Raw genomic sequence first — 26384 nt, forward strand, 5'->3', positions numbered from 1 at the left:
TGTCAAAGTACAAAGTTGAGTAGTATGCCCCTTGAGCCTGTCCCACCATTCAATACAATTATGGCTGGTCTATGCTACTCTCATTTCTGCCTTAGATGCATCTAACTATCTGCCTTTCACCAGCCTTGGGGACAAAGAATTTTAGAGACTGGTTTGCTCTAGGTGTTCCAGCTTCCCCCCATATTCCAAAGATGTACAAGTTCTGGTTTGTAAGTTGTGGGCATGCTACGTTGGGGCCAGAAGCATGGCTGGGCTAAAATGCAAGACAGATGCGAGTTCAAAGTATATTTATTATCAGAGTACATATATGTCACCATACAGTAATCTGAGATTTAGAACTACAGAATCAATGAAAAACTACACACAGCAATGTCGTACAAACAACCAATGTGTGAAAGACAACAAATTGTGCAACGACAAAAGTAAATAGTATTGAGAACAGAAGTTGTAGAGTACTTGAAATTGAGTTCATAAATTGTGGAAACAGTTCAGTGATGTTAAGGTGAGTGAAGTTATCCATGCTAGTTCAGGAGCCTGATGGCTGTGGGGTAATAATCTCTTCCTGAACCTGGTGGTGTGGGACCCAAGGCTCCAAAACCTCCTTCCTGATGGCAGCAGCAAGAAGGGAGTATGGCCTGGATGGTGGGTGTCCTTGATTATGGATGTTGCTTTCCTGTGACAGAGTTCCTTGCAGGAGTAATGTAAATGCTATTTTTGAAGGACGATCTTGTATCTTAGATTGAAGAAGTCAGTTATGGTTCCCAGGAACTACAACAATACAAATATGCCAAACAAATATATTGCCAAAAACTCTGGATGTTAATTCCAGGTCAGTGATACCTTAAAAGGTAATCAGTTTTTCAAATTTACCAAAGGGGCGAAAAGTACTGGTTGCCTCTGCAGATAACTGCACTCATTTCCTTCAATGAATTTCTGGTGTCTGCACGAGTTAAGACTGATAAATATCATAATCTACGTAAGGTATAGTCACTGGGGGGAGAGGTGATTAGAGACAATTTAAGTAAGTTGAAATACAACTGTTTCCACAACAAAGCTCTCTGTACTGATGCTATTACCTGCTGAACTGATTGTGGACTTCAGAAAGGGTAAGATGAGGGAACACACACCAGTCCTCAGAGAGATCAGAAGTGGAAAGAGTGAGCAATTTCAAATTCCTGGGTGTCAATATCTCTGAGTATCTAAACTGGACCCATATCGATGCAGCTACAAAGAAGACATGACACTGGCTATATTTTATTGGGAGTTTGGAAGAATTGGTACGTCTCCAAAAACATTCAAATTTCTTACAGATGTGCCATGGAAAGCATTCTAACTGGCTACATCACTGCCTGGTATGAGGGAGGGGGGCGGTTACTGCACAGGATTGAAATAAGTTGCAAAGAGTATCCAGGACATCCTCAAGGAGCGATGCCTCAAAAAGGCAATGTCCATCATGAAGAACCCTCATCGCCCAGGTCATGCCCTGTTCTCATTGCTACCAACAGGAGGAAGGTACAGAAGCCTGAAGGTACACACTCAACGACTCATGAATAGCTTCTTCAGTTCTGCCACCCAATTTCTGAATGGACATTGAACCCATGATCACTACCTCACTCATAAAAGTTGCTGGTGAACGCAGCAGGCCAGGCAGCATCTCTAGGAAGAGGTGCAGTCGACGTTTCAGGCCGAGACCCTTCGTCAGGACTAATTGAAGGAAGAGTGAGTAAGGGATTTGAAAGTTGGAGGGGGAGGGGGAGATCCAAAATGATAGGAGAAGGTAGGAGGGGGAGGGATGGAGCCAAGAGCTGGACAGGTGATAGGCAAAAGGGGATACGAGAGGATCATGGGACAGGAGGTCCGGGAAGAAAGACGGGGGGGGGGGGACCCAGAGAACGGGCAAGGGGTATATTCAGAGGGACAGAGGGAGAAAAAGGAGAGTGAGAGAAAGAATGTGTGTATAAAAATAAGTAACAGATGGGGTACGAGGGGGAGGTGGGGCATTAGCGGAAGATAGAGAAGTCGATGTTCATGCCATCAGGTTGGAGGCTACCCAGACGGAATATAAGGTGTTGTTCCTCCAACCTGAGTGTGGCTTCATCTTTACAGTAGAGGAGTTCATGCCCTCCTGTCCCATGATCCTCTTGTATCCCTTTTGCCTATCACCTGTCCAGCTCTTGGCTCCATCCCTCCTCCTCCTGTCTTCTCCTATCATTTTGGATCTCCCCCTCCCCCTCCCACTTTCAAATCTCTTACTCACTCTTCCTTCAGTTAGTCCTGACGAAGGGTCTCGGCCTGAAACGTCGACTGCACCTCTTCCTAGAGATGCTGCCTGGCCTGCTGCGTTCACCAGCAACTTTTATGTGTGTTGCTTGAATTTCCAGCATCTGCAGAATTCCTGTTGTTGATCACTACCTTATTTCTACTTTTATGTTTACTTATTTTTCTCTATTATTTTGTATTGCGTTGTGCTGCTGCCGCAAAGTCAACAGATTTCACGACATATGCTGGTGCTATTAAACCCGATTCTGATTAATAAGCAAATGAAACAGAACAAGGTAGTTGACATGGAAATATCAGCTCAAAAATGTTGTCTATGACTAAGTGATTTAAAAGAAATCTGTAAAATGCACCTTAATTTTTACTATAAAAACTTCCTGCATAAGTTCCGAAAGCATTTGTTTAATATCTTCATGGTAACATTATATGATTCATATGGGGCGCCACGGAACTCTCGCTGTTAGCGCGACACTGTTACAGCTCGGGGCGTCAATGTTCAGAGTTCAATCCCAGAATCGTCTGTGAGGAGTCTCTCTATATCCTCCCCATGGAATACGAGGGTTTTCTCCGGGTCCTCCGGTTTCCTCCCATAGTCCAAGGTCGTACTGGGTAGATGAATTGATCATTTTAAGCGATTAGGATAGGGTTAAAATGGGGCTGTCAGGGATTGCTGGGTGTTGCGGCTCAAAGGGCCTACTCCACACTATATGGCTAAATAACATAAAGAAATAAATATGGTTTCACATCAGATTTTTTTCTGATATAGCTTTGAATAAGTCAAAACTCAGTGTCAAAAATACTTTCTAATGACCAACATTCAGTAGCTACATGGTCCCTTTTAAGTTTAAGATTTTGAACTTTTAAGATCAAATAAGATTGATTGTGTCTTATGAAGTAAAAAAATGCAGCATATAGGAAGGATCTTCAGTGCACCATGTCTTCACTGACCATGATTCCAATACCTTCTCTATCTCTCTGATAAGTGCAGCTTCAACAACACTCTAGAAGCTGTACATAGCAGTCTACAGCCATTCACTCACATACCTTTGTACCATCTGCAAGATGCAATGCAACTACTCACTAAAATGCCTTATCCAAACTTGTGACAAGGGCAACAAAACATGAGAACACCACCTGCAGAAGTTGTCCTCCAAGCCACACACCATGCTGACTTGGAAATTGTTCTTCCTTGGGTTTGGGTTAAAATCTTGGAGCAGCAGCTCACCATCACCTTCTCAGGGGTAATTAGGGGCAGACAATTAAATTCTAGCTCAGCCTGCGAATCTCACATTCCTTGAATGAATTTTGAAAATCTGCCTGTTTGTCCAAATTTTCTTATAGCTAATACACCAATCCAAGCAAGATCCCTGGTGAACCTCCTCTGGACCCTCTCCAAAGCCTCCACATCTCATATATTGTGGTGACTAGAACTGCATGCAATACTCCAAATGTTATCTAACCAAAGCTTTATACAACTGGAACACAACTAAGCAACTTTTGTGCTCAATGTCCCAACTAATGAAGAAAAGCATACTGCATACTTCCTTTACCACCCTACCCACATGTTACTTTCAGGGAGTTAGGACCTTGCATATCAAGACCTCTCTGTAAATCAAAGATCCCAAAGGTCCTGCAATTTTCTGATTTTTTGATGGATTTGCCTGGCCTCTGCAAGATGAACAATTACCTATAAATGTCTTTGCTTTTGTACTCCAGTCCTGCTTTTTTGATATCTTGTTTTTGATGCAGGGTCTCGGCCTGAACTATTGACTGTTTATTCATTTTCATCAATGCTGCCTGTACTGCTGAGTTCCTCCAGCATTTTGTTTGTGTTTCTCTTGTTTCATATTGCTCAGTTTAAGTAGTGGTACAGCTCCACTGACACTAAACATTTTTAAATAAGATGCAGTTGGAAGCATAAAGAATATAATTTTTAAAGTGAATTCAAGTAACCTCATATACAGTGATCTGAATAAGCTGGTTCAGGAAATGGAGAATGCAAACACATATTTACAGCAAGCAATTAAGAAACGAGGTTGGATATAAAAGTAAGGAAGACTCATTAAGATTTTACAGAGGTTTGGACAGTTTGCGTTTTGAGTAATGTGGCCAGTTTTAATCTCTACTGAGAAACACAGAAGTCTACTAAGCCTTGGAGTCAGTGTAACAAGATTAATTCTTGGGATAAAGGGTTGCCGAACAATCATGATTAATGAAACTTGGCTTATATCGACAGAAATTTAAAAGAATCAGAGATGGTCCCATTGAGACTAACAAGTTTGAGAGAGAGTTTGATGGGTAGATGCTGAAGGGATCCTCCTTGAACAGGGGAGTGTGGTCTCAGGATGAGGAGTGGGCATTTAGAATTGAAGAGAAATTTCTTTATGCACTGGGTTGTAAAACTTTAGAGTTCTCTATTGCAGACTTCTGTGGATGGGAACTCATTGAACATATTCAAGGCAAGGACTATAGTACCTTCAGACCAGGGAATACAGTAATGATGACTGAGGAACATGGTCAGCCACCACAAGACTTAGGAACGGAATTAAGCTATTCAGTCCATCGAGTTTGCTCCGCCATTCCATCGTGGCTGATTTATTATCCTTCTCAACCGCATTCTCCTGCCTTCTCACAGTAACCTTTGATGTTTTGGCTAATCAAGAATCTACCAAACTCTGTTTTAAATAAACCCAGTAACGACTTCCACAGCTGTTTGTGACAAAGAATTCCATAGATTCACTACTCTCTGGCTAAAGAAACTCCTCCTCAACTCTATTCTAAAAGAACATCCCTCTATTTGGAGGCTAGGCAATCTGGCCTTAGACTCCCACACTATCCTCCCCAAGTCCGTTCCAACTAGGCCTTTCAATATGCGATCGGTTTCAATGAGATCCTCCCTCTCCCATTCTTCTAAACTCTAGCAAGTACAGACCTAGAGCCAACAAATGCTCCTCCTATGTCAAGCATTTGACTCCCAGAATCCTTCTCCTGAACCTTCTCTGGACCCTCTCCAATGCCAGCACATCCTTTCTTAGATAAACAGCCCTAAACTGTTCACAATATTCCAAGTGTGGTCTGACCAATACCTTACAAAATCTCAGTATTATATCCTTGCTTTTATATTCTAGTCCTCTCGAAATGAATGCTAACATTGCATTTGCCTTCCTCAGCGCCAACTCAACCTGCAAATTAACCTTTAGGGAATCCTGCACAAGGACTCCCAAGTCCCCTTGCACCTCTGATTTTTGACTTTTCACCTCTTTTGGAAAATAGTCTATGCCTTTATTCCTTCTCACAAAGTGTATGACCATATACGTACTTTCCTACACTGTATTCCATCTGCCATTTCTTTGCCTATTCTCTCAATCTGAGTACTTCTGCAGACTCGCTGCTTCCTTAACACTACCTGCCCCTCCATCTAGCTTCATATCGTCCACAAACTTAGCCATAAAACCATCAATTTTGTCATCAAAATCAATGACGTATAATGTGAGATGAATCAGTCCCAATACTAACCTAAGCAGAACATCATTAGTCACCAGCAGCCAACCAGAAAAGGCCCCCTTTGTTCCCACTCTTTTTTTCCTGCCAGACAGCCAATCTTTTATCTATGCTAGTATCTCTCCTGTATATCCTGAGCTCTTACCTTGTTAAGCCACGTTCTTACTAAATCGTGGAGCAGGTTCAAAGGACTGTGTGGTGTCATTTTGCTATTTCTTACCTTCTTAAAACTTTGGATCATAAGTTTTATTTTTAAACAACAATCTTTCCTAAGTATCTCAATTCAATTGAGACAGTTGATTAGTGGACAAATGCAGTATTATGTAGATAAATGTCACTCCATTTCAGAAGGGAAAATAAAAGCAGAGTGTTATTTAAGTGGAGATAAATTAAGAAATGCTGAGTTACAAAGGACATGGTGATATTGTCGATCAAATATTGAAAGCAAACATGCAAGTACGCCAGGTAATTAAAAAGGGAAATGGTATGTGCACCTTTATGTTCTAAGATTTACACCAAAACATATTTAGCAAACCACTTAGTTAGGATTGATGCCATGATGAAGATCCTGCTGCAATAAAAGTTACCTGTTGTTGTTCTTTGTCATTTGATTTAACTGCATGAACTAAACTTGTGGTGAAATTCCGAAGATGGAGGTATTTCTGTTTTTGTCTCTCCAACTCATTCTCAAGGTACTTCATTTCATCGTTCTGAAAAAAAAAACATTGAAAGAAAATAAATGTATACTTGAGGAAAGTCATATGCAATATAGAAAAAGTCACAATTGTTGTAGCCTCTGAATGTATCAAACTGTCTAAGTGTTACACAGAGAAAAATTATTTTGATTTCATACAAACACGGTATCTTTAGTATTAAGTATGACCCGACCAGTCACTGACCAGATGAACAGAAAGACTTCCATTTAATGTCTTTCCTGACTCAACCTGAAAGTCTTTAAAATCAATTCCTATAAACAGCAAGTAGCAAGAACAGGTAATAGTCAGTGATGATTGATTGAGAAATAAATATTTGCCAGCACAAATTGGGATTACATTCCCACTACTCTTCAAAATAATATCACAAGATCTTTGTCCTAAAGAAGTAGAAATGGCCCTGGTGTAAGTTTTTTCTGAATGATAGAACACTGATATTGCAGCAATCTGTCAGTAACTGCCTGGAGTGTCAGCCTGGATTTTTGTGTCCGAGTCTTTGAAGTGAGGCAAAATACAGTGTTCATTTGCTTTTGGTGACATTGACCGATATCACATTTCTCAGGATATTAGTGGAACACTCAGTTCTCAAAATAACTGGAATGACACACTGCTGCACTTCCCTGGAAGGTGGAAAATGGGAGCCCAGCCAAACAGATATTGGCAGGATAAAAAAAAAGGAAAGGATGAAAGGTTTAGCAACATAAGCAGTACAGGTAGTGGCACAATCAGATGACCTGATAGGTCTCAAAACTGGCTGCCTTGGCAGGGATGTTATGAACACCATCAATATTATGTTTGAAGCCCATAAGACATACAAGCAGGTTTAGGCCATTCCAGCCCATTGAGTTTGTTCCTGTATTCCATCATGGCTGATTTATTATCCTTCTCAATCCCTTTCTCCGGCCTTCTCCCGATAACCTTTGACGCCCTTACTAATCAAGTACCTATCAACCTCTGCCTTAAATATACCCAATTACTTGGCTGCCACAGATTCACCACTCTTTGGCTCAAGAAAAATTCTTCATCTCTGTTTTAAAGGGACATTCTTATATTTTGAGGCTGTGCCCTCTGTTCCTATATTCCCCCACAACAGGAAATATTCTCTCCAAATCCACTCTGTCTAGATCTTTCAATACTTGATGGGTTTCACTGAGACCCCATCTCATTCTTCTGAACTCCAAGGAGTACCGGCTCAGAGCCATCAAATGCTCCTTAGATGTTAACCCTGTCATTCCTCAGAACCTCCTCTGGACCCTCACCAATATCAGCACATCCTTCCAAAACTGCTCACAACACTCCAAATGCAGTCTGACCAATGCCTCATAAAACCTCAGCATTACAAAGCCTAAACATCAAGATTATGTCAGGTATCTGTCAGAGAAAGTGAACAGAATTTAAAGCGCAGACTTTAATTTATCCTATGGCTTGTTTAAAGGTAGTCATCATACAAATACAAGATAACAGATACCTGGAGGGTTGAACAGTGGAGTGCAGAGTCAGGAATGGTATAAGACCATAAGACATAGGAGCAAAATTAGGCCATTTAGTCTATCAAGCCTGCTCTGCCATTCTTTCATGGCTGATCCCAAATCCCACTCAACCCCATAAACCTGCCTTCTCACCAGATCCTTTGATACCCTGATGACCAGGAAACTATCAGCTTCTGCCTTAAGTACACCCATGGACTTGGCCTCACTGCAGTCTGTGGTAGAGCATTCCACAGATCCACTACTCTCTGGCTAAAAAAATTCCTCCTTACCTTTGTTCTGAAAGGTTGCCACTCAATTTTGAGGCTGTGCCTCTAGTTCTGGACACCCCCACCATATGAAATATCCTCTCTACTTCCACCTTATCTAGTCCTTTCAATATTCGGCAGGTTTAAATGAGATCACCCGCCCCCACCCCCCACATTCTTCTAGATTTCAAAGCTCCCAAACACTCCTCATATGTTAACCCTTTCATTCCCAGTATCATCCTTGTGAACCTCCTCTGGACTCTCTTCAATGACAACACATTCTTTCTAAGATATAGGGCCCAAAACTGTTGACAATACTTCAAGTGCAGCCTGACTAGTGTCATATAAAGGCTCAACATTATCTCCTTGTTTTTATGTTCTATTCCACTTGAAATAAATGCCAACATTACATTTGCCTTCTTTACCAAAGACTCAATCTGTAAATTAACCTTCTGGGAGTCTTGCACGAGGACTCCTAAACCCCTTTGCACCTCTGATGTTTGAACCTTCTCCCCATTTAGATAATAGTCTGCACTACTGTTCCTTTTACCAAAATGCATTATCATACCTTTACTAACACTATATTCCATCTGCTACTTTTTTGCCCATTCTTCCAATTTGTCTAAGACCTGATGCAATCACATCAACTGAAGAGATTATAATGCAAATAGCTATATAGAGTTCTACAAGACAGTGGTGAGGGTACTAGAAAATAATGATGTGATTAACAGTGCCAAAAATGCCAGATGAATGAGAAGATGCAGCCAGGTAGAACTACTTTCATTCTTCACTCATCTATGGTGATCATTCTGGTCAGAATGCCCGGCCATTCCAAGCACAATGATATTGAGTTCTTATGATGGTAAACGTCACTGTGAATTAGAGGGCATAGAATGTTTCAAGGAATATGTGGCCTTAGGACAAAATTTTGCGCATTGTACAAAATAGTAACTATTTGAGTTATTAAATCAGAGCATCTACCCTGACAATTAAACAAAGCAATAGGATTGCACATTTGATGAAACATTGATTGTGTGTTGTACACAATAAAAAAAAACACAAAATACATTTAAGATAATGTAAACCTTTACAATACAACAGGGTTAAAACAAAGCCCTATCTCCTACAAATTGGGGCTATTAATTGTATTTTCTTTCCCCAACAATTATTATTCTGTCCATACAATGTCTCCTTGTTTTAATTTTTCTTGGGAAAACTGAGAGCTCAAAATTTCACTGCTAAAAAAGGCTTTACTGCTGAGATTTAACTGGACAATAAACTGTTACAACTCTAATTTAAAAGTGCATACAATTTTTTATTTTATAATACATTAATGCAAGTGATTGAAATGTAGCCAACTGGCAAAAAGTTACCATGTAGTGCTTTACACTGAATATCAGAAAGAAGCCTATCCAGTAATGCGCTCTGTTAAAATAAATCAGAAGTTCTCTTATACCCAACCTCAATATAGAAGAATGGGAAATTGAATACAAGACTTTTCAATGATTTTACCAGTACTGTAACATTAAGAACAGAATTAAAAACTGCAAGAAACAGCAATGAAACAGATACATTAATCAAATGGCTTCTTGGGAAACATCTCTTGATTACATCTAGTAGCTAAACAAGCTGGTTCAGCAGGTTCTGAACAGTGATCCAATGTTGTGAAATGTTAACAGGTATCATATCTCACCTTTAAGCTCAGTAATTTTTGAAGCTGCTCAACTTCAACAGCTATGCGATCACAACTGCTCATCTCAGCTGCATCATCATCAAGTACTTCTAATTTCTGTCAAAAAAAAAACCCAAAGCTTTTGTTAGAGCTTGCAATGGGTTAAGGCTGATCAATCCTATTCACTTGACTTTTCAAACTATGTTATATTTGCCTCACAAGTTATTTCCTTTTTCACTGATGTGGCCTTTTCAACTGGCAGCTTAGAGGATATCAAAGCTTCTTGAAGCCAGTTGTCAGATCAAGTGAGATTTTCTCATGGATAGCTGCCTCTCCTAGCCCATTATATTACACTCAATGACCACTTTATTAGGTGTATCTGAACATCTGCCCATTAATGCAAATATCTAATCAACCCATCATAGTTTATGTAAAGGCGAACTACTGCAAATTTGTGGTAATATATCCGGCAGCAACATCATCCTCTGTTTTCTGGTCAAGAGTAATATTACATTAACTCAGTCACATACAGAAATCCCAAACTTTTTAGCCTTGGAAGTACACAAATCTTTACTGATGATATTCACTATAGAGCAAATCCAAACAAGTCAGTCATGAGCATTTGAAAAGTTCAAGGAAGCAATTTATCACATTGCAAATATCACAACAATCATATTTAGCATATCCAAAATTATTTTCTTCATTGTTCATTGGAAGTGATGAACTTCTCTTTGTCAGTGTACATTGGAAATTCATACAAATACATTAGAAATAAAAACATTAATGTGAATTATTTCTGAGTGCTCACTGATGTCTCATTCTAATTCCTCACAGTTGCATAACTTTCAAGTTGTTTATGTGGCTCCACAGAGTTCCAAAACACAAGCAAAAAAAAACTTAAAAGTTCAAAATAAATGTATTACAATACATATGTGTCACCATTAACAACTCTGAGATTCATCTTCCTGTAGGCATACTCAATAAATCCATAATAGAGTTAAGGTTAGACCACGCAAACTTGGCTGTTCAACCAGTGTGTAAAAGACAATAAACTGCAAATACAAAAGAAAATGACAATAGTATTAATAATAAATAAATTAGCAATAACTATCGATAACATGGGATGAAGAGTTCTTGATAGTGTGTTCACAGGTTATGGGAACATTTCAATGATGGGGCAAGCTTGGTTCAAGAGCCTGAAGACTGAGGGGTACTAACTGTTCCTGAAGTTCTTGGTGCGAATCCTGAGGCTCCTGTACCTTTTTCCTGTTGGCAGCAGCGAGAAGAGAGCATGGCCAGAATGGGGGGTGACCCCTGATGATGGATGCTGCTTTCCTGCAGCTTTTTTGCACATACATGCTTTTGAAACAAGTCCTTCGAAATAGTAACACAGAGGGATTTAAAGCTGCTGCTCCTCCCCACCTCTGATCCTCCAATGAGGACTGGTTCATGGACCTCTGGTTTCCTCCTCCTGAAGTCAATAATCAGTTCCTTGGTTTTCCTGATATTGAATAAGAGATTGTTGTTATGACACCACTCAGCTGGATTTTCAGTCTCCCTCCTATATGCTGATTCATCACCATCTTTGATTCGGCCAGTAACAGTGGTGTCATCAGCAAACCTGAGTATGGCATTGAAGCTATGCTTAGCCACACAGTCATTACTGTAAAGCTAGTAGAGCTGGGAGCTAAGCACACAGCTTTGTCAGGCACCTCTGATGATGGAAATCGTGGAGGAAATGTTGTCAATCTGAACTGACTGGGATCTTCAAGTAAGGAAATAGAGGATCCAGTTGCACGAAGAGGTACTGAGGTCAAGATCTTGAAGGGGATGATGGTATTGAGCTCTAGTTGATGAAGAGCATCTTTGCTGTCCAGATGTTCCAGGGTTGAGTGAGGAGCCAATGAGATGACATCTGCTGTGGATCTTTTAACTCTGGTAGGCAAAATTGAAGTGGCTCAGGCAGGAGTTGGTGTTTCATCACTCCATTACTGTGGATGTAAGTGCTACTAGGCAATAGTGATTGAGACAGATTACCACATCCTTCTTAGGCACCAGTATAATTGAAGCCTGCTTGAAGCAAGCCGGTATCTGAGACTGCTGAAGTGAGGTAAAGATCTCAGTGAACACGTCAGCCAGCTTGTCAGCACAGATCTTTAGAGCTTTGCTTGCTATCCTATCTGGGCCGGATGCTTTTCATGGGTTCACCCTCCTGAAGGCTGCTTGCATGTCGGCCTCAGTGACTGAAATCACAAGTTCATCAGGGGCTATTGGGAGTTTCATAATAGTTTCTCCAAGTTTTGACCGTCAAGGCGAGCACAGAAGCAATTGAGCTCATCTGGAAGCAAAGTCCTGCTGTCACCTATGTCACTTGACATAACTTTTTAAGTATTCAAGCCCTGCCACAACTGTTGAGCATTCTTTGTTGATTCAGGTCTAGTCTGGAATTGTTACTTTGCCTGTGAAATAGCTTCCGGAGATCATACTTGGACCTTTTATAACTTTGTTGGTCACCAGACTTGGCCCTCAGCAGATTGTGGATCATGGTTCATCCAGGTCTTCTGGTTGGAGAACATTTTGTGGGGACACACTTGTTCAAAGCTGTTTTAATAAAGTCTGAGACAACCATGGTGTATTCATTCAGATCCACAGATGAGTCCTTAAACACAACCCGGTCTACAGACTCGAAGGAATCCAGTAGCCGCTTCTCTGCCTTCAGCGACCACCTCTGTTGTCCAAATATCCAGATTTACCGAAATGCGGTCTGAGCATGGAACAGTAGGCATTCCTTATCTTCGTATAACAGTTCTCTAGTGTTTTGGGACCTCTGGTGCCACAGGTTATATGCTAATGGTAATTGGGGAGGGTTTTCTTCAAACGAGTTGGTTGAAGTTCCCAACTGATTTGTAATGCATCAGGATGGTCTGTTTCTTGTTGGGAGATGGCATCATGCAGTATCTCAAGCGGTCGATTATGGTCAGCCACTGGTAGTATGTAAACTACGGTCAGGATTACGGAACTCAATAGGTAAAAAGAATGGACGGCATTTGACCGTTCGGTGTTCAAGGTCGGGAGAAGATGAGTTCAACAAAATCACCACATCGAAACACCATCGAGAGTTTATCACGAAGCACATATCTCCACCTTTTACCTTATCCGAATCAGCAGTTCGGTCCATTCTGAGAATCGAGAAGCCTTCAGGTCTGATTGCCATATCTGGCATGTAGGGAAAAAACCACGTTTTACTCAAACTTCGAACACAACAATCTCTCATTTCCCTCCGATACAGCAACCTTGCCCTCAGGTCCTCAATGTTGTTCTCCAGCAACTGTACATTTGCTAACAACATGCCAGGCAGAGGGGGCCTGATCATTTTGATGATACCCAGCAAATTCCTGATGATCACAATAGTATGGTCAAAGACATGTTGAAAATTTGTGTACATCTTAGATTTATTTACTCATTCATCAGAAGCAGCCTGCAGATGAATCAATAAGACAAACTGTCCTTTCTTGTTCTTTTTAATTTATATATACAAATTTTTAGATGTTTACAATCATATTAGATTTACTATTCCGAGAAAAATACAAAATTTGACTTTTGTTAAAAATGAACATTTAAATTCAGAGGAAATGACAGAGTTCTGGAGGAACTGAGACTTTGCCACAAGAAACCAACTTGGCAACTGCTATAGAAATATCAGGGGAGTTATGATCTCAATATTAGGAAGACAGAATCATTTTATTTCAGGATAATTTTATTACAGCTGGAAAACTGGTTGCTATGACAGTGATACAGCTTCTTAATCATGGTGGTCATTAGCTACAAGGTCATTTGAATAATGTGCTCAATACTTCATTGTGGCCAAGTACAGCTCCAACACCATATACATGTTTGCTGATGATACCACTGTTGTGGGCCAATCAAAAGTGGTGATGAATCAGCATACAGGAGGGAGATTGAAAGTTTGGCTGAGTGGTATAATAACAACAACCTCTCACTCAATGTCAGTAAGGCAAGGAACAGATTGTAGACTTCATGAGAGGAAGACCAGACCATGAACCAGTAATCATTGGAGGATAAGAGGTGGAGAGGGCCAGTAACTTTAAGTTCATTGGTGCTGCTATCTCAGAGGACCTGTCCTGGACCCATCATATAAATATAATTGCAAAGAAAGCACGACAGCGCCTCTACTTCCTCAGGAGACTGCAGAGATTCACCATGTCATCAAAAACTTTGACAAAATTAATAAATGTGTGGTGGAAAGTGTGCTGACTGGCTGCATAACAGCCCAGTATGGGAACAGCAATGCCTTTGAGCAGAAAATCCTACAAAAGGTAGTGGATTCGGCCCAGCATATCATGGGTAAAACCCTCCCAACCATTGAGCGCATTACATGAAACACTGCCGTAGAAAAGTAGCATCCATCATCACGCTCCCCACCACCCAGGCCTCTTTTATCTTGTTATTTCATGCTCATTGTTTATTTATATTTATTTGTATTTCTGTTGCCACAGTTTGTTGTCCATTGATCCTGCTTATAGTTACTGTTCTATAAATTTGCTAAGTATGCCCGCAGAAAAGAATCTCAGGGTTATACGTGGTGACATGTATGTACTCTGATAATAATTTTTACTTTGAACTTTGAATTAATTAGTTCCTGAAAATCGAAAGCAAATAACCTCACTCATTCTCAGCGTACTACACTTAAAATGAAGTGGGTCATCCTAACAAATCTTGTATTTAACGAAACTTTATTTAAGAGGGTTCCAATTTCATTGTGCTCACTTGCCAACTGATTCTAAAAGTTCCCTGATACATGTATGTGTTCATCGTTTTATTACAGTTGTGACTCAATGTTCCAAAATCATTGATCTGCAACCAAGAATTTGTGGCCAGAAATTATTAATGTACCCAAGAAATAAGGTGTGGCATCTCAGACTAAAAACTTGAATACCAATAAATTATTTAAGAGCACATTCTTTTTTTCAGCTCCAGTCCCACATTCAAAATTGGCTGATGACACCAATATCACTGGCTGAATCAAAGGTGGTGATGAAGCAGCTTATAGGAGGGAGATTGAAAATCTGGTTGAATGGTGCCACAACAACAACCTCTCATTCAATGTCAGGAAGACCAAGGAGCAGATTATTGACTTTAAGGGGAGGAAACCAGGTGTTCATTAGTCAGTCCTCATCAGAGGACCTGTTCTAGGCCCAGCACATAAGTGCAATTAGAAGAAAGAACAGCAGTGCCTCAACTTCCTTAAGGAGTTTGCGAAGATCAGCATGACATATAAAACTTTGACAAAAACATCTATAGGTGTGTAGTGGAGTGTATATTGACCGGCTGCATCATAGAATAGTATGGAAACACAAAAGCCCTTGAATGGAAAATCCAACAAAAAGTAGTGGATATGGCCCAATCCATCATAGGTACACCCCTCCCCATCACTGAGCACATCTGTATGAAGCATTGTCTTAGAAAAGCAACATCCATCACCAGGAACCCTCACCACCCAGGACATGCTGTCTTCATGCTGCTGCCATCAGGAGGAAGGTACAAAAGACTTACGCTTACACCACCAGGTTCAGGAACAGTTACAACCCCTCAACGCTCAGGCTCTAAAACCAAAGGGGATAACTTCATTCAACCTTACTTGCCCCATCCATCATTGAAGTGTTCCCACAACCTATGGACTCACTTTCAAGGACACTTTATCTCATGTTCTCGATATTTATAGCTTATTTATTTAATACTATTATTACTTTCTTTCTTTTTGTATTTGCACAGTTATAGTCTTTTTCACATGGTTGAACAAAGGACAAATCGTCTTTCATTGATTCTATTATGGTTATTATTCTATTATGGATTTATTGAGACCACCTGCAAGAAAATGAATCTCAGGGTTGTATATGGTGAGATATAGGTACTTTGATAACTTCAAACTTTTTTTTTAAAAAGAAAAGATCTAACTCGTATCAGATTCCCAAGATTTCCAATTATAGATCTAACATAATTGAGCCCAAAACCAGCTTTCTTCCTCTATGGTACAATATGATAGTTGGCAACGAAGCACAGTTTTGCCTTGGATAACATGTGAGAGATATTCCCTTCAAAACATGATGTTCCATAGTTCATGCCCAAATGATCAAGCTAAAATAACACTAGGTAGGGATGAAACAGAGAAATACACACTTCATCAAGAAGAAAGAAAGACATATCTTAAAATTTGATTTGAAAATACTGCATTGCTAACTCCTTTCCATAGAATTTCTCGAACTAGTTCAGGATTGAGTTTTTTTTTTGGAGTTGGTGAGTGTAAAGACTATGGGCAAGATTAAGAGCGGCAGAGCATATCAGAGTTAGAAGCATAGACAAAGTGAACCCCAAGGCAAGCATGCAAGCGTGAGGAGGAGCAACCTATAGTACCAAGGGAAAGAGAGCGTTGGCAATTCACAGTCGGTGAGTAAGGACTTATCTTCCTTAATCTGAAAGTCAAAATCGTTCCACTCATCCATAGCTGGATTAACAGTGGTCAGTCTTGCTGTTAGAAGTATAACAAAATGAAGTATCAGTACAAGCAGATGATAAAAGGCATCCGTTAGTCTTGCGAGACCATGGATCTGCGCCTGGAAAGTCTTCACTCTCCAGGGCGCAGGCCTGGACAAGGTTGTATGGAAGGCCAGCAGTTGCCCATGCTGCAAGTCTCCCCTCTCCACGACACCAATGTTGTCCAAGGGAAGGGCATTAGGACCCATACAGCTTGGCACCAGATGATGCAGAAGATTAAATCTATTTCAGTCTCATAGAGATAAATCTATGAAATAAAACAGCATGCTTTTCAAAAAAGCCCGTTAAAATAGGAGTGAGATTACTTTTAACTGCTTTAGCAAAAACAGATAGAGAAATCAAGCTTTTAAAAGTGTTGTGGCTGTATGCAACAAAGGAAATTGCTCACTTGTTATTGCTACATTGGATGCTTCACTAATGAATATGATAAACAAAAAATAAACTACAAAACTTACTACAACATTTGCATTTATTAATGAAAAATTTGCATATTGAAACCAACAGCAGTTACTGAGAGGTCTTATTAAGTCTCAAAATGTCTCACACTAACTAAAAATATATGATCTACTTGCAACATATTTATTGATCCTTTTATCCTATTCCTTTGATCTCAAGCTATATCAGTCAAACTTGATGCTAACAGGAATACCAGTGGGAACCAATTCATCAGGATCTTGAATTCTTCCATAAAGAAAGAACAGCAACATTGATCGTAATGATTACCAAAATACTCCCTGTAACATTCACCTGCTGGCTGGTTAGAAACATGAATATCAAGGAGCTGTACACCGTAGTCTGCAACTTGTTACTCTATGCTTCAGTACTGTTTTAATAAATACCCTTTAGTGCCAATAATTCAGATCTGTGGCATAGATTTCAAAGACAGAAACATCAACCAACTTGAGAACAGTAATTAGTAAAATGTAACTGGTGCACCCATTCAACAAATAGAAATGCACATTATTTGTAAAAGCAACTCAAATAGTTAAGTCAATATTTGAGCAAGAAATTATCTTAGTTGTATATGATCAAAGAAACAAGACAAATATGTGAGTGTACTATCCGTTTCCTCATCTTATTTGAGATGTGTATGGGAAAAGCAGTATTTAAATAAGGCAGAAATTATGCCCATTATTTCTGCTGTACTAGTTTTGCTCAACAATTCTTAAGGAAATAACAAAAATATTTACCACTTTTTCCAATGTCGGAATACTGCATGACCCGTCACTAATACTTCCTCCATCGCCATTCTCTTCAGTAGTTTCTTCTTCCTCTTCCTCATCTTCATCCTCCCTTTGTTCCAATTCACTTGGAACACCTATAAAGACAGATTGTAAATTAGGACCTGCAGGTAAAGAGGCCTTGAAATAAGCTGGATAAGATACCAGAATACCACTGTTTCAAGTGACATTAACCTTACAGAGGAACATAGGGAAAACCAATGCACCTGTGTGAAGGTATGCAAGTGTAAAATGCTTGCAAGTATTTTTGTGAGCACATATATAGTTGAACAGCCATTTAAAACTTCACTCTTTGGATAAGATTGTACCTTCAGATAAACTGACATCATCTTTGCTCTTGTCATTATCTTCAGAATTTTCTGGTGACTTGATTGTTTCCGCCTTGACTTCAGACAATGCAGGTGAACTTGCATTTGATAGAATTGAAAAGTCAGCTGGTCCACCACGTGCAGGAGGTAACTCAATCCCCAGCTGCCGATATTTTCTTCGCCGATTTCCTATCCATGTCTTTTCAGAAGAACAAGGAGGGAAAAGTGAACACATTAAGAGCACAATAACTATTTTGTATGACAAAAAGATTGTATGTTTAAAAGAACAGCAAAGTATTCAACAGGTACTTCAGTTGAAGGTGGTGAAATATGTAATGCAAGCAGTAATGTAATATTACATTGGTTCCCTTACTGCTTGCTTAACTTATGCACCGATTGAAGCAGAGAACATCGATAAAACTCAAGACACAATATTCTCTCTTTGCCTCAAGGATTCCAAATCCATGACTGCTGAACTTGAGCTGGGTGTGACCAGACTGAAGATGGGTAGTGGGTTTACTTAATTGAAAAGGATTAATGAACCTCTTCATTAAATGAATCCTGCAGATTTTGTTGTCACTTTCCTGATACAATGTCAAAGCATGTGCATTGATGTGCAATGATAAACAGTCATCCCTTAAATGTGAGCAACAGATACACCCAAAGAATTTGGATATGCCCCTTCACATATACATACAGTATAGGATAATTATATTCATAACATTAAGAGAGGCTGTCTCAAGGTCCAAGTGTTGCTGTTTGGGGTCAAAGGTTGGGGCTTTGGTTAGGAGAGGGAGCAGCAATAAGGCAAGGTAAGATTTGCCTTTTCCTTCAGCCACTTGTTAAAAGGAGCAGTGATGGTAGTCAGTGGAGCACACTGCTCCTCCTATGAGATGCAGGCGGAAGGGATTTAGCATAATTTGGCATTATGCTCAGCACCGATATTGTGGGCTCAGGGGGCTGTTCCTGCACTGCACTGTTCTATGTTGGAAACCAGGGAGAAGTCTAGTGTCTCTCCATGTCTGCAGGAAGTGTCCAGCTCCTCTCAAGCTGCATGGATCAGTTGAAGCCATTGCTGGATTCACTGAAGAACACACATGAGGCAGACTGAAGCTTCCAGGAGGTGCTCACACTGCACTAGACAGGTGGATGATTACTAGAGGAGGGAGGGGACTGCTGAAGGAGTTCCCCAATGGCTATTCCTCTCTCAAATAAGTATAACTGTTGGAGCCTTCTCGGGACAAAACGATAGCATCAGCCACATCAGTGGCACTGTAAATGGCTCTATTGCACAGTGGAGTGGATCAAAGAGCAGGTGAACAGTAGTGATAGGGAACTCTATAATCAGAGGCACAGGCAGGCATTTCTCTGCCATGAATGGGACTCCATGAAGACTTGTATGGTCCATGGTGCCAAGATCAAGGATGCCAATGTGTAGAGGACATTCTGAAAGGGGAGGGTGAGCAGCTGGGGTTATGGTCTTTATTGGTACCAACTGCATAGGCAGTAAGAGAGGATATCCTGCAAATAGACTTTATGGAGTAAGGTAGAAAGTCAAAAAATAAAAGACCTCCAGAATGTAATCTCAGGACTACTATCCATACCACATAAAGTTCAAGTTCACTGCCATTTCAACTGTATACATGTTTACCACCAAAAGAAACAACATTTCTCCAGACCAAGGAGCTCAACACACTGTGTTTAACTCACACACAACAAAGTAATATTATCACAAATAAATTAACAAATAAAAAGGGGCATTTACTTCACAAGTTAAAAAGTAAACCATATAACATTACTGGTGGGGGAATTAAGCTGTTCCCAACCTAACAATCCTTGTCCTAATGCTACAGTACTTTCTGCCTGATGGTAGGAGTCAAAGAGAGTGTTATACGGATAAGAGGGATAATTAAGAATGCTAAGTGCCCTGCGTACATAGCACTCTTGGTAAATATCTTGGATGGGTGGAAGAGAGACCCCAATGAACTTCTCAGCAATCCTCACAATGCTGTGTAGGGGTTTGCAGTCAGATGCCTTACAATTCCTGTACCAGACATTGATGCAGCTGCCAGGATGTTCCTGTAAAAATGAGTTTGAATGGCGGGGCGGGGTCACTGGTCACTGGTCTCAATCTCCTCAGGAAGTACATACACTGCGTACGTTCTTGTATAACCAAGTGGTGTTGACAGACCAGGTGAGATCGGCCACTATGTGCACTCCCAGGAAACTGGTGCTCCTAATTCTCTCTAAGGAGGAGTTATTTATGTGCAGTGAGGAAATGATCAGCCTACACCTTCCTGAAGGCCACAATCATCCCTTTAGCCTTGACAACATTAAGACTCAAATCGTTGTACTTGACCCATTCCATCAGCCAATCTACCTCCTCTCTGTATGCCATCTCAACATCACTGTTGATGAGGACAACTATTTTTGTATCATTCGGTTGGGACTGGTTCTAGCAGTAGAGTCACGTGTCAGCAGCGGGCATGAACACAGCCCAGAGGCATACTGGTGCTCAGCATGATGGAGCTAGAGATGTTGCTGCCAACATGGACTGAATGTGGTCCTTCTGTCAAGAAGTCCACGATCTTGTCATAAGGGGGCGATGGAAGCGGACTCAAATGCAATCAAATGCAAGACACAGACATTGAAGTACTAGGAACTGGACTATATTTATTAAGAATGCTAGGGAAGCCAAGGAGCAAGGATAAAATGATGATAAAAAGGTAGATGAAGAGTGACAAACCGGAAAACCTGGACTTGGACTTAGACTTGGGACTTGAACTTGACAGGGAACTCAGGTCATGACTCGGGACTCTCGACTTGGACTTGGAACTTGGCTCTCAACTTGGACTTGGAACTTGGCTCTCGACCTGGACTTGGAACTTGACTCTTGACTTGGACTAGGCTCAGACTTGACTTAGACACAGGACACAGAACATTGAGCTGGGGCTCCTCCTTGGACACAGGACATAGAGCCAGGACTCTTCTTGGCCGCAGGGCACAAAACACTCAGACTGAAAAAGGCCAGACCTACCTGGTGGAGGAGAGAACACAGAGAGACAAAACCACACAATGATAGACTGACCTCTTGACACGAAAAGGCTCCAAGTAGCGGCAGGCCCTAGACACGGCCCAGGAACTACAGACAGCAGCTCTAGTCTCACTCCGGCGGGTTAACTTGACAGGGATTCTGACAAGGTTACTGACGAGGACAGTCCAGCAAGGAATCACTGGACCCCAGAGCTATTTATGTTGCCAGCCCAAATCGAGAATCAGGTGCCTCAATTAAGGCGCCCAGTGGAACAAGGTTAAAAAGGAATAGCCGGAATACGGAATCCACGGACTGGACTGTGAACCAGAATGCAGACTTCACGGACCGGACCATGTCAGATCTATTTACAGGGAGAGGTGTTGAGAGCCAGGGAGGAAATTTAACTCACTAACTTCTAAGGGACCTGAAGTCGATAAACAGCAGCCTGGCAAATGATATATCATTTTCAAGGTGAAACAAGACTGATTGGAGAGCAGAGGCTATGGCATCATCAATGGACCAATTTGAGTGATAAGTGAATTGGAAAGGGTCCAATGTTGCAGGAAGATGGGACTCAACGCGATCCATAACCAGTTGTTCAATGCATTTCATTATTGTTGAGGTGAGTGCCACTGAACGGTAGTCATTAAAACATGTTACTCTCGTCCTCTTAGGCACTGGGATGATGTTGGCTGACTTAAAGCCTGTGGAGAGAATGTATTGCTCCAGAGAGATGTTGAAAATGTCTGTTAGAACCTCTGTTAACATGGCTGCACAATTGCTCAGCACCAGACCAGGCATGTTATCGGGCCCTGCAGGTTTTGTGTGGGTTGACCCTGGCTAGGGTCTTCCTCACATCAGCTGCAGCCAGAGTGCCTGCTCCTAAGGGAGAGGAGGCCTTCCTTCCTTTCTGAAATTTGACAGAGCTCTTTGAAAGGAATATTCCAATAAAAGAATATAAAGGGAACAAGAAAGAAGCAGGGAAATAGAAAGTTCAAAATGTCCAATAGATCAAATTAATTATCAAAGTACATATGGCAACGTATCAAATACTGAGCAAAAGCCTTAAGGACCCTAGGTTTTTTTTATACATGTTGTTTTAAATTTTTATTTTTTTTCTTCTGCATTAATATGTCAGCAGAAAAGAGTACATTTTAGATTTGCAAACTTCCATTTTCCAAAAAACTAAATTATAGAGATTTTTGTGTTTTGTTAAAGCAAGTAAAATATTAAGTAATAGACTACTTTCCAAATAAAAACTTGATGACCCTGTCGGTACATAGCATGATTAAACAAAGATAACAAATGTGCTAATGATCAATAACATAATGAGTTGTATGAACTAAACTGAAACAGGTGAATCAAACTGGGCAAAGGACAACTAAACTAAAAGGTGAGGGTGTGGCAGATGTGACTGTTTAACCATCATATCATTAATTCATACACTGTGGCAAGATGAGCATAGCACTAGGTGATCATCCTGCATCAGCAAGGTCTTTCCCAAGCAGAAACTTTGCAGCAGAAAGGAGTTTCAAGATGTGCTGTCCAAGCTTTCCTGAAGAAGCACAAGAAAACAGGCAAGGTTGAGGGCCAGAAACACAGTGGTCGCCCATGGGAAGTGAATGTAGCAGATGAGAGATACATCAAACTGACTTCCCTTCTGCATCAGAAGTACTCCAACACTGCTATCAGCTCTGAACTCACAGAATCCACTGAAACCCAAGTATACTCCTCTGAAGTCCAGAAGTTTTGGCAGAGGTGATTTTCATGGAAGAGTTGCTGCCAAAAGCCATTCCTCCAAAGTAGAAACAAAGCCAAGTGGCTCACCTGTGCACTAAAACACAAGGACTGGGCTGCTGAACAATGCCAGCAAATGATGAGCCTCTTGTTGGATGAGTGTTCGCAGCCAACAGTGAAGCACAGCAGAGGTTCCCTGCAGGTTCGGGGCTACATTTCTGCAAATATAATTGCTGATTTGGTCAGAATTAATGGAATCCTCAGTGCTAAGAGGTACAAGTAGAATCTCTTCTATCACACAATACTATCAGGGAGGCATCTGATCAGTCCCAACTTCATTCTACAGCAGGACAATGACCCCAAACACATGGCCAAGGTCATAAAGAACTAACTATCTTCTGCGAAAAGAAGAACAAGGAGTTCTGCAGCAGATGGTATGGCCTGCACAGAGCAAGCAATACAGTGAAGTCTGCAGAAAAACTGTGGCAAGTTCTCCAAGAATCGTGGAACAACCTACCAACTGATTTTCTTATAAAACTGCATAACAGCATCCCTGAGAGAACTGATACAGTTTTAAAGCCAAAGGGTGGTCATACCAAAAATTGATTTGATTTTGTTTTTACTGATTATTGCATTTTGTAGTAATTTTTTGATGTTTAGAAACTTTTAATTTCAGTATTTTTGAAGGCATCTTCACTTGACAGAATTTTTTTTACATGTGCCTAAGACTTTTACACAGAACAGAACTACTGAGATTCATTTTCTTGCAGGCATTCACAATAAATGCAAAGAAACACAATAGAATCAATTGAAAACCACACACAAAGATGGACAAACAGCCAATGTGCAAAAGACAACAAACTGTGCAGATACAAATAAAACAAAGAAAAAGTACTGTAAATAAGCAATAAATACTAAAAGCACAAGTTGTAGGATCCTTAAGACTGAGTCCACAGATTGTGGAATAAGTCCAGTGTTGGGGTGAGTGAAATTATCTCCTCTGGTTCAAACATCTAATGGTTGAGAGGTAATAACTCTTCCAGAACTTCGTGGCATGGGATCTGAGGCTCCTGTATCTCCTTCCTAATGGCAGCAGCGAGAAGAGAGCATAGCCTTGCTGAGACCAAGAGGGGCCATGAAATATCCTTGGTGAGCACATCATCATCATCATCAGGTGCCATGCCCAGTTTGAGCTTTGACTGCCATGGTCCACACACTCCTGTTTCGGGTCAAGTGGATCAATTCATTGGTATTCATTTCCAATTCTCTGGCTGCACACTGAAAACAAGGGGATAGCTCTGAAGAAGGTAAGATTACTCAAAGACAAAGGAAGGATTTTTATAGCTGGAGCATAAGAAACTGGTTAAGATACTAAATGAGTACTTTTTATCACTGTTCTCCAAGCAGAAGGAAATGGGTGATAGTGGCATCAGGAAGGAATATGCCAATATTTTGCAGCAATTAATATCAAAGAGAGTGGTGGAGTCCCTTAAAGAGCATTAAAGTGGCTAAGATCCCAGGGCCTGATGGGATCTATGCCAGGTTATTGAGAGATAAATTACTTGTACTTCTTTATCCTCTAGCCACAGAGAGGGTCACAGACGACTGGTGAATAGCTAATGTAGTGACTTTATTTAAAAACAGGGCTGTTGTCAGGGATAACTTCAACTTCCCTACTATTGATTGGCACCTCCTTAGTGCAAGAGTTTTCAGTAGAGCAAAATTTGTTCTGTGTGTCCAGGAACAATATTTTGACAGGCTGACTAGAGAAGAGACCATGCTGGATCTACAAGCAGGGAACAAATCTGGTCAGGTAACAGGTCTCTCGGTAGGCTAGCATTTTAGAGACAGTGACAACTCCTTGACCTTCAACATAGCCTTGGACAAGACTGTATGCAAAATATTTTATTAGTGGAGGGATAATTACGATGCTATAAGGCAGGAATGTGGGAGCATAAACTAGGAACAGATGTTCTCAGAGAATGTACAACAGAAATGTGGAGATTGTCTACAGAGCACTTGCACAGAGGTTTTGATAGGTTTATCTTATTTAGACAGGGTAAGGTTGGTAGGGAGGAAGAACGATGGTTGACAAGAGATTTGGAACATTTAGTCAAGGGGGAGAAGGAAGCATATTTCAGGTTTAGAAAGCAAAGATCTTGAGAGTAAAAGGGAGCTAGAACAGGAGCTGAGAAAGTCTTGCTGAGTAAGATTAAAGAAAACCCCGAGGCTTTCTACACATAGTATGTCGAAGCCTGATGGCCACAGAGTCTGGAGCTGGAGACACTGAGACCTGTCTTGGAATTGGAGGATGGTCCACACATGTAGATGGGTGGGAGGGAGGAAAGGGGCTTGTTTTGCTGATTTTTTTTTTGCTTGTTGTGTTCTGCTTAGTTGCATTCTCTGTTGTTCTGCTGAGCATGCTATGTTGGCGCCAGATTGTGTGCCAACATTGCGCCTAGCATATCCTTCAGTTGTGTTGGTTGTTAAAGCAAATGATGTATTTCAAAATAGAGATAATACTAGACCAGCAAGACTTACATCAGCAGTGAGAAAACTGTTTGAGAGGATGCTTAGAGACAAGATTTACAAGCATTTGGATAAGCATAGTCTAATTAGGGGTAGTCAGCAAGGCTGTACGAGGGGCAGGGCATGCTTCAGGAGTCTGAATGACTTTTTCAAGGAAGTGACAAATCAAATTGATAGTGTGTGGATTTGGTGTTCATAGACTTCAGTAAAGTGTTTGACAAGGTTCACCATGGTAGGCTCATTCACAAAGTCAGGAGGCATGGGATCGAGGAAACAGGATTTGCATGGATTCAAAAATGGCTTGTTCACAAAGGCAGAGAGAGGTAGCAGATAGAGTGTATTCTGCCTGGAGGTCCATGACTAGTGGGGTGTTCCTCAAGGTGTCTGTCTGGCACCCCTTTTTTTTGTGATTTTTATAAACGACTCAGTTGAGGAAGTGGAAGGATGGGCAAGTAGGAATGCAGCTAATATGGAGGTTTGTGGTGTGTTTGATAGTATAGAAGATAGTCTTAGGCTACAATGGGTCATTGATAGGATGCAGAGCTGAGCTGAGAAGTGACAGGTGGAGTTCAATCCAGAAAAGTGTGAAGTGATAAAGTGTCAAACTTGAGTGCGAAGTACAAGGTTAATGGCAAGAGTCTTAGCAGTGTGGAAGAACAGAAAGATCTTGAAGTCCATATCCACAGATCCTTCAAAGTTACTGTGCAAGTTGATAGGGTGGTTAAGAAGGTGTACAGTGTATATTGGTCTTCATTAGTCAGGGGACTGAGTTCAAGAACCACAAGGTAATATTGCAGTTCTACAAAAACTCTAGTTAGACCACCTATGGGAGTATTGTGTTCAATTCTGGTTGACTCATTATAGAAAGGGTATGGAAGCTTTGGAGAGGAGCAGAAACTTGCTGAAATGGAGAACATTTCTTATGAGGAAAGGCTAAGCAAACTAGGGGTTTTCACTTTGGAGGGAAGGAAGACGAGAGATGACTTGGTAGAGGTGTATATGATAAGAGGCATAGTTGAGTGTGCTACTTTTCATATGATACGTTAATGATTAGATTAGCTCAT

At 40.8% G+C, this 26384-nt stretch overlaps 1 protein-coding gene and 1 long non-coding RNA gene across 9 annotated transcripts in view; one reads left to right on the top strand and one right to left on the bottom strand.

Annotated features, from left to right (window-relative positions):
• The window catches only part of LOC134352887 (uncharacterized), a 57972-nt gene extending 39786 nt beyond the window's left edge, over positions 1-18186 (top strand). The window contains exon 3 of the long non-coding RNA XR_010019494.1: positions 18066-18186. This is a non-coding gene — a long non-coding RNA (uncharacterized LOC134352887). The remainder of the gene's footprint in view (positions 1-18065) is intronic.
• Positions 1-26384, bottom strand: part of hdx (highly divergent homeobox) — a 152018-nt gene that overhangs the window by 628 nt on the left and 125006 nt on the right. For all 8 annotated transcript variants that reach the window (XM_063060459.1, XM_063060463.1, XM_063060465.1 and 5 more), the window contains 4 exons: positions 18021-18219; positions 17662-17789; positions 9920-10015; positions 6366-6488 (listed from right to left, as the gene is read on the bottom strand). In XM_063060459.1, coding sequence (XP_062916529.1) covers positions 6366-6488; positions 9920-10015; positions 17662-17789; positions 18021-18219 — 546 coding nt within the window. The remainder of the gene's footprint in view (positions 1-6365; positions 6489-9919; positions 10016-17661; positions 17790-18020; positions 18220-26384) is intronic.

This window comes from Mobula hypostoma, chromosome 10, assembly GCF_963921235.1.
Source record: "Mobula hypostoma chromosome 10, sMobHyp1.1, whole genome shotgun sequence".
NCBI lineage: Eukaryota > Metazoa > Chordata > Chondrichthyes > Myliobatiformes > Myliobatidae > Mobula > Mobula hypostoma.